We start from the raw sequence: 13,460 nt of genomic DNA on the forward strand, positions 1-13,460 counted from the left end.
AAAACTTCAATTAAAAAAAGAAGAAGACTTTTATAAAAACATGAGATACAACAGTTTATCTGATGCTCATTAGTGTCTAGGGGGATTAATAAGATTTGCTTGCCAGAAAGAACTCACGGCTTCACCAACATTACATTGATGTGCAGGGTGGTTGTGCATATATGCAAAAGGTCTCTGCAGAAGCCTGACAGACAGCGTAGGAGGGAACACAATGGTTAGTAAATAAGGCAGACCCTACTTTTCTTATTGCCTGTACCATCCACTGAGAAGAACCAGAAGTCTTGGGTAAGGGATTGCCACGGGGACCTTGCTGGAATGACTCTGGTAAGTAAAATTTAAACATTTACAGGCTAGGCTGATTTTAGGTGAAAAAAAATGTTGACTTCAAAAGCAAATGAAAAGGCACACACTACTAAACTAAAAGATTTAAAAAATATTGTTTACTGTCCCTTTAAAGACTCAAGCCTCATGAATCCAAATATGTGCAATTAAATTTTAATTGATCCATATAAACCAACGTAAGGTCCCTATGACAAGATCAACTAGAAACATTTGTGTTCATTTTCCAAGGCCTCTGGAGTGCCCTTAATATACAGCAGTAGTGTATAAACGTCTGAAAAGGCGTGCCTTTTATAATGGTGAATTGCCTTGTGATATCCAGTGAAAGCAAATATATAGTACATATTTGTTAAAGAGACACAGAACTCAAAATATATACATTTTGGGGGGGAAAATACTTTTTCAAAAGCTTTAAATAGTTTAAATTGTATTGCTTCATGTAAATAGAAAATTCAATTCATGATAGAAAAAATTAATTTTAACAAACAAAATTAAAATAGCCTCTATTTAATGATTAAGGTAAAAAAACAAAAATGCATTATCCATGTAAAATTAAACTGTTCAGCCGCACAGGCGAAAATTTCCTTTGCCATAAAACATATACTTCATGAACACAGATTAATATTTTCTGCCAAGTTGAATGGAATTGAACTACCTCACAGTATACTGAATATGAACTCTAACTTAATCCAATGGAATTTCTTATAATTTGTGTGGACAGAATTTGTCCTTATCTTACGTTTCCTATACACCAGGGCGGCCAATTTTTTTAGGCTACATTTAAATTTGTTTTTCATTTGCAAGGCTGACAACAAATTTTTAAAACACAATTTAATTTAAAAAGAGTAGACTCATATACAAACATTTCAAATGATTCATCATTTACAGAGATATATGGATTTGCTTAGGTCACAGATCTGCATTTTCTGTTAAGAGTATATTTTGATTATATACAAAACCGGCAGCATAATGCTGATACTGAAATAATAAAAATGATATGATGATATCTTAAAATGGTTTCACAATCAATCTTTCTAATGGTTAGTCAACAAGTTAATCATTTTAAGAATGTTAAAATCTCAAGTTTACCAAAAAAAAGTATTTTCATATGATGTTTGTCTTGTATAAATGACACTGAATTAATAACCATAATTGATTTCGACCTGTAAACCAGACACACAAAAAACAATTATCACAAAATTTGTAAAAAACTTTGTTCAAAAGTGATTTTCCAAATACAAACACATAAAAAAATATATTCAAAATTAATTTAAAATGTATCGCTTAGTAATTCAAATGACGTGTGTCATGACATTTTTTACCCAGTTGCCAACACAATTTTTGATAAATCATATTTTAAAAAGAAATATTGCTCTTCATATCAAAGAAATTCAGAGCATTTGGGCACACCAGGAGATTTTTTTTTTTACAAATACTTCATTTAATTGGACAAAGACAATTAAATCTTTATCCATGCCTTAGTATTAACCCTTACAGCAGTGCTTTCCAAACTGTGTGTTGTGACACATTAGTGTGTCGGCAGCAGTGTGTAGGTGTGTCCCTTCTTCAGCACAAAGTTTTTTTAATTTAAAAAAAGTTTTAAATTTTTTTTTTGGTTTCCGACTTTTCATCTGCCTGCTATGCATATCTCATGGTTGACTAGTGATTGATACCTAGTGGGTCACAGATCATCTTAACCTATTGGCACAGCTCAGTGGGAACTGAAACTACTCCCATTGGTGGCTTTGGCGGCACATTGGCTCTCGACTGCACGTGTAGTTTCCTCAATCGGCTCGAGACTGCACGTGTAGTCGTGTCAGTGAGTGGGACAACAGTGTGTTTGCAGTGCGGGCAGTAGTCCGTGCAACTTGCAGAAGGTCCATTTTGATGAATTAGTGCCCGGTTTTTAATAAACCTATTAAAAACAAGGGCACTTTAATTCATCAAAATTGACATTTCACTGTTTTCTTCAAAAACTTAGCTTTTAATCCTAAATGCCGTCGGAAAACTCTGCAGACGTCAGAAATGACTAATCAGGCTTTCTCCAATCGCAGCTTTCCCCCAAGGGGAATCTTGGCCTAATGCAACGTTGTGATTGGAGGAAGCCGGATTCGTCATTTTGGACCTGCGAAGGCGGTTTGTGACGGGCGAAGGAAGTGCTGGAGCGGCTGCCAGGATTAAAAGGTAAGTTTTTGAAGAAAACAGTGAAATGTCAATTTTGATGAATTAAAGTGCCCTTGTTTTTAATAGGTTTGTTAAAAACCGGGCACTAATTCATCAAAATGGACCTTCACTTTAAATGCTGAGCTGAAGTCAGAAGTCAAAGTGTTTTTTTTTTTCTTCTGCAGCTAGCTCCCAGTAGTGCATTGCTGCTCCTGCTCTTGATATATGGATAGGAAGGGGAAGCTTACAAAATGCTTGATCATGAAATGCGAGTGTCTTTATCTAATATTACACTAAATATTCAGAAACTGTGTTCATCCCATCAACCTCATTCAGCCCATTAAAATAGTAAGTAGCTATTGCTGGTATTACACTTTTTTTAATTCTTGCACATACTTACAAACTGTTACTTGTAAATACATTTTGTTATTATATAATTTATGTATGTGTCTGTATCTCTTAAAACAAGTTAGTTTAACCTCCTGTTTGCTGGTACAACTGAATTACTGTGTCGCAAAATGATGACGGTCTAAAAAGTGTGTCACCAACATTAATAGTTTGGAAAGCTCTGCCTTACAGGTTGTGCTGCCAAGTTAATGAACTCAGCTGGTGCAGCCAGGAAATATTATAAACAAAATGAAAATGCCAGTAGGAATGTATAGGATGATTAATAACAAAGCTCAGACACATACAAGTAACAAGTCTTTTTTTTTTTCAGTTTAATAATTTTAATTTTCTTCATCAAATTATAGAGGTTAAACAAATGTTACTGTGTGCCTTTAAGTGTGGCAATACAAATAGAAAATGTTTTATTTATTTGAGTTCTCAATTCAGAAGTTTCACACTATTTAAAATAATTGTTAGACATATTAGATATATAACACATTTTTATTTACGCCAAGTTTATGGCAAAACAAAAAAGGACAAAAACACACATATCCAAAAACAATAGAAGTCTGAACTGCAGACTTAAGGAAATCTTAAATAAAATTAAACTATATATATATATAAAATGGGTACAGAGTGGGGGGCAGCAGACTTAAGTTTACTTTGGGAGGCTGTTTTAACATACAGAAAGCTTATTTGCTGTTTACATGAATATATTTAAAAGTCACTACAAGTCAAAACCAGAGTTTTAGCATATTCTATCAATCTGCAGCTCACGGTAACATTCCCCTTCATTATCTTACGTCAAATTTACATATTACACCTGATTTCTTAGGATAATTTTAATGCAGTTTACTTCACTTATGTGATGTCAACCATTCCAGCTTTTTTGCAGATATTTGCATATGTAACACTCCTCATATGGGTAATTAGTATTTCTGTACATACTGTTCAACCTACGTCTGTGACCATATTCACAGGCAGCATACTATATTATGTATTTACTGTGCCGTATTATGTAATTCTAAAATGGAAGACATACAGAAATTTAAGTTCATAGGGGGGGAGAGTAAGCTATCTTTCAGCAGTATGGCAAAACACTACAAATAAAATATTAACTCTAACATCATACTCGTACAGCGTGTAGATTAAAAAAAAAAAAAAAAAAAAAAATATTTTTTTTTATATATATATATATATATATATATAAAAAACGAGCACACACAATGTTTGGGATGAAAACTCCAACAAGGGAGACAATGTTACAAAAGGGGCTTCAACAGATACAGAAATGTGAATTTTCTCTGCATTTAGCTGGCAAAAACATGACAATTCAGTAGTTTTTTATGCCTCGTTAAGCATAATTTTATGAATGACATTAACACATGCAGTTGTGGCCCAAAAAAGGGTAACAACCTGAACAGCTGCATCAGAGAACAGTCTATAGGCCATGGAAACCTTTGCATATTGCTATAAAATTTGATTTTTTTTCACCCCTCAATGATGGATGTGTCCAAAATAACATTAAAATTTTTTTTAAAAAAAAGCTTTAAAAGTAGACTATTGTATTTGGTTTCAGTTCCAAGTAGCGATCATGTGGTGAAAAACAAATAATTTGATGTAATTAAGTGCTGGAGACAAAAGGCCGCTTTATACAATAATATAGGAGTATATCATCCCTTGTTTCAGAACCATAATTCTACAACTGCGAGGCTACAACACAAGCCCCTTTTTTAGGACAAGTTGTTTTTCTTAATAATAAAACAGTAAAATGGAGCACCTGTTGATTTAGTTTTCTTCTGTGCTCACTAGTCAAGGCATTTGTGTTTCATGTTAAAAAAAATTGCTTCATTTAAATTTTATGCTACAGCAGTCTTTTTTTTTTTGTCAAAGCTATAACATGCATTTTGGTTGAACACTACAATATAAATACTATATTAAATGCAATACTAAAACTAGTTCTATTGACAGATTTGTAAAGATAAAAAGAAAAAAATATATATATTACATATTTTGTTTTTCCTAAAGTTTTTAAACACTGGAAAATTGGGAACAGGTGGTTAGACATCCAATCACAGTTGAAATTGAAGTTCTAGTCAACAGCCGTGGCCAGACTTGGAGCTACACTAGAATCATGACTGTTCAGGTAGTATCTGATGAAGAGTCATAAGAGGCAGAAACAATAAAGTTCCCAGGACCAGAGTGGCCAGCCATAGACTGAGCTGCTTGTTGGCTCAAATTGTTACATATCAGCACTAGCTGATTGCTTTGTGCTTCAGAGAGGGTGCTACAACTTTGATAAACGCTAAAGTTGGTTTTTCTGCCAGGAATGTTTCCCTTTTCACACATGGTCTTCACCATCTTAGCAAGCTTGTTTTTCCCAAGTGCCTGGCAGTTATACCAGTGCAGTGCTGCTAGGTTGACCACAGGCTTAATGGACAAATAGAAAGGGGCATCTTCATAACGCATAGCTGGAGGCCGTCTCTGCGCATACTCCTTGTAATCCTGCACTGGGCAGGTTTGTGGAGAGTGTGGTGTGGCATACACCCGGCACTCTGTTCCTGCTCTCTTAATTTTAATTTCGGGAGTCTCCTGACCCATCCACTCAAGGTATTCCAATCCAGTTTCTAGTACATGGAGTCGGACCTCACCCCATTTAAGAGTTGAGCCATGAAAGCCAGTGCAGTGACCAAAGGCCTTAGTGTTGTTTAACCAAACAAGGTTTAAAAGTCCCTCCGGATTGTAGCGGCTTAGCAGGCCCCTCTTACGGAGAATAAGTTCATCAGCAAAAGTAAGTTTCATAGATTTGTGTGGTTTGTTCCCCTTTCCTTTACATCTTAGTTCAATTTGTTTCTGTTTTAGAGCTTCCTGTGATTTTTTAAACTCTTTGTCTCTGGTAATACTATAACCATACCTGTGTTCTTTAAGATATCGCTCTAATCCACATTGGTAGTTGGCTAAACTGTTTGGCTCATACTCTGAACCATCTTTTTGCCTGGCATCAACAAAGAAGGAAGCCAAATAGTCATCTAGTTCTTTACATGGCATCATGTAAATTTCTCGGACCTCCATGGGATATTTGGCGATTATGAATTCCCTGAAGTTGCGCAGAGCCGTCTGGGTGCTGCGAATAGTTTTCTCATTTTGTTCCCGACTCAGTTCAGCAGCAACTTCATCATCATCTACAAAGGGGAAAAGGAGGAAGAGGGGTATAGGGACACAGAAAAAAAAGAAAAGAAAAAAAAAAAAAAAGAGAGCAACAAGTAATAAATAAATAATAAATAAATAATAAATAAATAAATAAATAAATAAAAATGTATTACAAGCATAAGAATAGGAACCAAGTGACAAAATAAAAAGTACAAAAATATATAAAAGCAATGAAACAATAAAAAAGCAACAGTATGTAATAGAAAGTATAGACAATAACAAAAATTAAATAAATAAATAAAAATAGAGAAATAAAAAAAAAAAGACAGGATGGGGCAAAGGTAAATGGGAGGGGACAAAAAAAATATAGTTGGTGAATAAATGAATTCCATCAATGTCCTCTTTCTTCCTTAATAAAATCAAATTCACATTTTAGAACAATATTACATACCTGTCTCAGGTTTGGAAAGCCAACTTCTGAAGTTTCACAAATGATGTACTAGAGCATGACAAAAACCAACTCAGAATAAGCTCTTCGTAGGTAGATTTGCAGGAAAAATATTGTCAGATTGGAGATAATCTTCATTTTGAAAAAAAGAGAGCGTGAGATAAAAAATACTATTTATTTTTATCCCACTGAATCATAAGTGTCAAATCAATTTCTAAACCCTTTTGTATGTGCTTCATTTGTGAAACCAGAGGTTGTACTGGTTCCATTTAATTAATTTTAGCGATCACTTGCATAACAAATAAGGCATTATGTAATGTTGTCCACATTTATCCTAGGCAAAATTGGCATCACCAATTATAAATGCAGTATTATATCTAAGTAGTAGTGTAGATAAACTTTGTAGCATAACCATATTATTATAAATATTTCTGATCACCATATAATTAGTTCAAAGTGTTTTTATGTCTTGATGACATTTTATTTATTTAGGATTATAATTACTTTAGTTCTGTTGCAGTATATGACAATAAACATGAAAAAAGAGATAATTTTACAACTTGATTTAAAGGGATATTAAAAACAGAAATTTAAAATTAAATTTGAAAATCCAGATCTTAGTGTGTTGTACTTTTTGTACTCTGAAAAGAGCTGAATGAATGCCGCCATGTATATATATATATTTATTGTGACGTTTTGGGACTGACAGCGTCCCTTCCTCTGACCGGTCAGAGGAAGGGACGCTGTCAGTCCCGAGACATCACAATAAATATTTGGATTTAACACTGATGTCTACAGTCCAGTGAGTGCTTTTTCTATTTTTGAAAACTTATATTCCTTGCTACAGCACCCTGGCAATTTGTTGTCTGCTGGTGAGAGTGCACATATCACACAACCTGGCTATATATATATATATATATGGATAAAATGGACATTACCCAAGTGGCTGTGGGTAAAGCCCAATGTACTGTTATTCCCCTATCTACACTATTTATTTTGCCTCCGCCTGGGGGTTATAGGGGGGCGCCCCGCCGATCCTCTGGCATCCAAGTGAACCTTGGGGAATGAGGTTTACAAGGGGGGCTTCATAGTGCTTAGTAACACAAGGAAAAACCTTTAAAACACTGTAAAAAAATCTCCACTATAATACAAACAGTAAAAAAATATAAACAAGGTTTAATATATTGCAAGTTTAAAAAAAACAAAAAAACTGCTCTATCAGAAAAGCCATTTTTAGAGCCTTTTAACGAGGCACACGACCAATCAGAAAGGTGCCATTGTTTGTGCTACATTCCAGTTGGTCTTTAGGTTTATTTAAATTTCAGCCAGCATTTTAGATAACTTTAGAAGATTTTTGGCATGAAAAATAGCCATATACAGGCCCAAACTAAACATTTTTTTCTTTATTTTTTGCAGTGTGGACTGCTGTAGCAAGGCCCCCCCAATACAGAATTTTACAGATATTGGCCAGGAAATTGGTTGAGTCTTGCTGATTACAGAATGTCACTACATATATTTTTTATCCTGTTTTTTCTGGGATGGTCTAGAGTTTAACCAAAACCATTCTCTCTGAGCCGAGGGAGGTCATATTAGGGACATAACAACCTATGTTAACCTAAAGTGATTATCCTCCTTTAGATTTCTTTAAATATTAATATATTTTGATACATAACAAAAGTTACATTTTAACTAATGTGCATCATAGACATAGGCCCCTTTTCCTCTTTGCCCTTTGTTTTACTGTAGCAGACTACACGTATCAATCAAATAGAAAATTCCTTAAAGGTACAGTCAACACCAGAATTTTTGTTGTTTTAAAAGAAAGATAATCCCTTTATTTACCATTCCCTGATTTTGCATAACCAACACTGTTAAAGAAATACACTTTTTACCTCTGTGATTACCTTTTACCTCTAAGCCTCTGCAGACTGCCGCCTTATTTCAGTTCTTTTGACAGACTTGCATTTTAGCCAATCAGTGCTCACTCCAGGGTAATTTCATGTGTTTAATATAGATAACATTGTGCTCATGCACGTGAACTAATGCCCTCTAGTGGTCAAAATGCATTCAGATTAGAGGCAGTCTTCAAGGTCTAAGAAATTAGCATATGAACCTCCTAGGTTTAGCTTTCAACTAAGAATACCAAGAGAACAAAGCAAAATTGGTGATAAAAGTAAATTGGAAAGTTGTTAAAAAATGACATGCCCTATTTAAATCAAACTTTTTTTTGGACTTGACTGTCCCTTTAAACTTAGTATCTACGTGAATAGCAGGTGTAGAAGAAACCTTTGCCACTTGATAAATAAATACTGTTCCAAAACAAAATACAACTTAGTAGAGTTTATAGTGTATTTTATCAAGCAGGTAATGGGAACAAGGAATGCAGAAATAACTAGGAACCCCGAAATTTGTTACAATGACAAGGAAACATACTCCAACTCCTGCAACTAATGTAAAGGCACAGAATGGTTGGAAAAATGTAAAAAAAAATGTGATTTAATCAATGTAAAGATTACATATTACCACATGTCCAGCTCCCCAACTACATACCAGCAGGTCTTGGGAAATAATGACACAAAACAGAATTTATGTTTACCTGATAAATTACTTTCTCCAACGGTGTGTCCGGTCCACGGCGTCATCCTTACTTGTGGGATATTCTCTTCCCCAACAGGAAATGGCAAAGAGCCCAGCAAAGCTGGTCACATGATCCCTCCTAGGCTCCGCCTTCCCCAGTCATTCGACCGACGTAAAGGAGGAATATTTGCATAGGAGAAATCATATGATACCGTGGTGACTGTAGTTAAAGAAAATAAATTATCAGACCTGATTAAAAAACCAGGGCGGGCCGTGGACCGGACACACCGTTGGAGAAAGTAATTTATCAGGTAAACATAAATTCTGTTTTCTCCAACATAGGTGTGTCCGGTCCACGGTGTCATCCTTACTTGTGGGAACCAATACCAAAGCTTTAGGACACGGATGAAGGGAGGGAGCAAATCAGGTCACCTAGATGGAAGGCACCACGGCTTGCAAAACCTTTCTCCCAAAAATAGCCTCAGAAGAAGCAAAAGTATCAAATTTGTAAAATTTAGTAAAAGTGTGCAGTGAAGACCAAGTCGCTGCCTTACATATATGATCAACAGAAGCCTCGTTCTTGAAGGCCCATGTGGAAGCCACAGCCCTAGTGGAATGAGCTGTGATTCTTTCAGGAGGCTGCCGTCCGGCAGTCTCGTAAGCCAATCTGATGATGCTTTTAAGCCAAAAAGAGAGAGAGGTAGAAGTTGCTTTTTGACCTCTCCTTTTACCAGAATAAACAACAAACAAGGAAGAGGTTTGTCTAAAATCCTTTGTAGCATCTAAATAGAATTTTAGAGCACGAACTACGTCCAAATTGTGCAACAAACGTTCCTTCTTTGAAACTGGATTCGGACACAAAGAAGGCACGACTATCTCCTGGTTAATGTTTTTGTTAGAAACAACTTTCGGAAGAAAACCAGGTTTAGTACGCAAAACCACCTTATCTGCATGGAACACCAGATAAGGAGGAGAACACTGCAGAGCAGATAATTCTGAAACTCTTCTAGCAGAAGAAATTGCAACTAAAAACAAAACTTTCCAAGATAATAACTTAATATCAACGGAATGTAAGGGTTCAAACGGAACCCCCTGAAGAACTGAAAGAACTAAATTGAGACTCCAAGGAGGAGTCAAAGGTTTGTAAACAGGCTTGATTCTAACCAGAGCCTGAACAAAGGCTTGAACATCTGGCACAGCTGCCAGCTTTTTGTGAAGTAACACAGACAAGGCAGAAATCTGTCCCTTCAAGGAACTTGCAGATAATCCTTTCTCCAAACCTTCTTGAAGAAAGGATAGAATCTTAGGAATTTTTATCTTGTCCCAAGGGAATCCTTTAGATTCACACCAACAGATATATTTTTTCCATATTTTGTGGTAGATTTTTCTAGTTACAGGCTTTCTGGCCTGAACAAGAGTATCAATGACAGAATCTGAGAACCCTCGCTTTGATAAGATCAAGCGTTCAATCTCCAAGCAGTCAGTTGGAGTGAGACCAGATTCGGATGTTCGAACGGACCTTGAACAAGAAGGTCCCGTCTCAAAGGTAGCTTCCATGGTGGAGCCGATGACATATTCACCAGGTCTGCATACCAAGTCCTGCGTGGCCACGCAGGAGCTATCAAGATCACCGATGCCCTCTCCTGATTGATCCTGGCTACCAGCCTGGGGATGAGAGGAAACGGCGGGAATACATAAGCTAGTTTGAAGGTCCAAGGTGCTACTAGTGCATCTACTAGAGTCGCCTTGGGATCCCTGGATCTGGACCCGTAGCAAGGAACCTTGAAGTTCTGACGAGAGGCCATCAGATCCATGTCTGGAATGCCCCACAACTGAGTAATTTGGGCAAAGATTTCAGGAGGGAGTTCCCACTCCCCCGGATGAAATGTCTGACGACTCAGAAAATCCGCTTCCCAATTTTCCACTCCTGGGATGTGGATTGCAGACAAGTGGCAGGAGTGAGTTTCCGCCCATTGAATGATTTTGGTCACTTCTTCCATCGCCAGGGAACTCCTTGTTACCCCCTGATGGTTGATGTACGCAACAGTCGTCATGTTGTCTGATTGAAACCGTATGAATTTGGCCTTTGCTAGCTGAGGCCAAGCCTTGAGAGCATTGAATATCGCTCTCAGTTCCAGAATATTTATCGGGAGAAGAGATTCTTCCCGAGACCAAAGACCCTGAGCTTTCAGGGGTCCCCAGACCGCGCCCCAGCCCACCAGACTGGCGTCGGTCGTGACAATGACCCACTCTGGTCTGCGGAAGCTCATCCCCTGTGACAGGTTGTCCAGGGACAGCCACCAACGGAGTGAATCTCTGGTCCTCTGATCTACTTGTATCGTCGGAGACAAGTCTGTATAATCCCCATTCCACTGACTGAGCATGCACAGTTGTAATGGTCTTAGATGAATTCGCGCAAAAGGAACTATGTCCATTGCCGCTACCATCAAACCTATTACTTCCATGCACTGCGCTATGGAAGGAAGAGGAACAGAATGAAGTATTTGACAAGAGTTTAGAAGTTTTGATTTTCTGGCCTCTGTCAGAAAAATCCTCATTTCTAAGGAGTCTATTATTGTTCCCAAGAAGGGAACCCTTGTTGACGGAGATAGAGAACTTTTTTCTACGTTCACTTTCCACCCGTGAGATCTGAGAAAGGCCAGGACAATGTCCGTGTGAGCCTTTGCTTGTGGAAGGGACGACGCTTGAATCAGAATGTCGTCCAAGTAAGGTACTACTGCAATGCCCCTTGGTCTTAGCACCGCTAGAAGGGACCCTAGCACCTTTGTGAAAATTCTTGGAGCAGTGGCTAATCCGAACGGAAGTGCCACAAACTGGTAATGCTTGTCCAGAAATGCGAACCTTAGGAACCGATGATGTTCCTTGTGGATAGGAATATGTAGATACGCATCCTTTAAATCCACAGTGGTCATGAATTGACCTTCCTGGATGGAAGGAAGAATTGTTCGAATGGTTTCCATTTTGAACGATGGAACCTTGAGAAACTTGTTTAGGATCTTGAGATCTAAGATTGGTCTGAATGTTCCCTCTTTTTTGGGAACTACGAACAGATTGGAGTAGAACCCCATCCCTTGTTCTCCTAATGGAACAGGATGAATCACTCCCATTTTTAACAGGTCTTCTACACAATGTAAGAATGCCTGTTTTTTTATGTGGTCTGAAGACAATTGAGACCTGTGGAACCTCCCCCTCGGGGGAAGCCCCTTGAATTCCAGAAGATAACCTTGGGAGACTATTTCTAGCGCCCAAGGATCCAGAACATCTCTTGCCCAAGCCTGAGCGAAGAGAGAGAGTCTGCCCCCCACCAGATCCGGTCCCGGATCGGGGGCCAACATCTCATGCTGTCTTGGTAGCAGTGGCAGGTTTCTTGGCCTGCTTACCTTTGTTCCAGCCTTGCATTGGCCTCCAGGCTGGCTTGGCTTGAGAAGTATTACCCTCTTGCTTAGAGGACGTAGCACTTGGGGCTGGTCCGTTTCTGCGAAAGGGACGAAAATTAGGTTTATTTTTGGCCTTGAAAGACCTATCCTGAGGAAGGGCGTGGCCCTTGCCCCCAGTGATATCAGAAATAATCTCTTTCAAGTCAGGGCCAAACAGCGTTTTCCCCTTGAAAGGAATGTTAAGCAATTTGTTCTTGGAAGACGCATCCGCTGACCAAGATTTTAGCCAAAGCGCTCTGCGCGCCACAATAGCAAACCCAGAATTTTTCGCCGCTAATCTAGCCAATTGCAAAGTGGCGTCTAGGGTGAAAGAGTTAGCCAATTTGAGAGCATGAATTCTGTCCAAAATCTCCTCATAAGAAGAATCTTTATTGAGCGCCTTTTCTAGTTCATCGAACCAGAAACACGCTGCTGTAGTGACAGGAACAATGCATGAAATTGGTTGTAGAAGGTAACCTTGCTGAACAAACATCTTTTTAAGCAAACCCTCTAATTTTTTATCCATAGGATCTTTGAAAGCACAACTATCTTCTATGGGTATAGTGGTGCGTTTGTTTAGAGTAGAAACCGCCCCCTCGACCTTGGGGACTGTCTGCCATAAGTCCTTTCTGGGGTCGACCATAGGAAACAATTTCTTAAATATAGGGGGAGGGACGAAAGGTATGCCGGGCCTTTCCCATTCTTTGTTTACAATGTCCGCCACCCGCTTGGGTATAGGAAAAGCTTCGGGGGGCCCCGGGACCTCTAGGAACTTGTCCATTTTACATAATTTCTCTGGAATGACCAAATTCTCACAATCATCCAGAGTAGATAACACCTCCTTAAGCAGGGCGCGGAGATGTTCCAATTTAAATTTGAATGTAATTACATCAGGTTCAGCTTGTTGAGAAATTTTCCCTGAATCTGAAATTTCTCCCTCAGACAAAACCTCCCTGGCC

General features: G+C 38.0%; 1 protein-coding gene across 2 annotated transcripts in view; it reads right to left on the reverse strand.

Moving 5' to 3' along the window:
• KIAA1958 (KIAA1958 ortholog) overlaps positions 1-13,460 on the reverse strand; it is a 352,343-nt gene that overhangs the window by 48,693 nt on the left and 290,190 nt on the right. The window contains exons 3-4 of one of the 2 annotated variants that reach the window (XM_053702683.1): positions 5,997-6,071; positions 915-923 (exon numbers count right to left, since the gene is read on the reverse strand). The exons of the other annotated variant lie outside the window; for it this stretch is intronic. Of the exons in view, the coding sequence (XP_053558658.1) occupies positions 915-923; positions 5,997-6,071 (84 nt within the window). The remainder of the gene's footprint in view (positions 1-914; positions 924-5,996; positions 6,072-13,460) is intronic. 2 annotated transcript variants of the gene reach the window in all.

The sequence above is a fragment of the Bombina bombina genome, chromosome 2 (assembly GCF_027579735.1).
Source record: "Bombina bombina isolate aBomBom1 chromosome 2, aBomBom1.pri, whole genome shotgun sequence".
NCBI classification, from domain to species: Eukaryota; Metazoa; Chordata; class Amphibia; order Anura; family Bombinatoridae; genus Bombina; species Bombina bombina.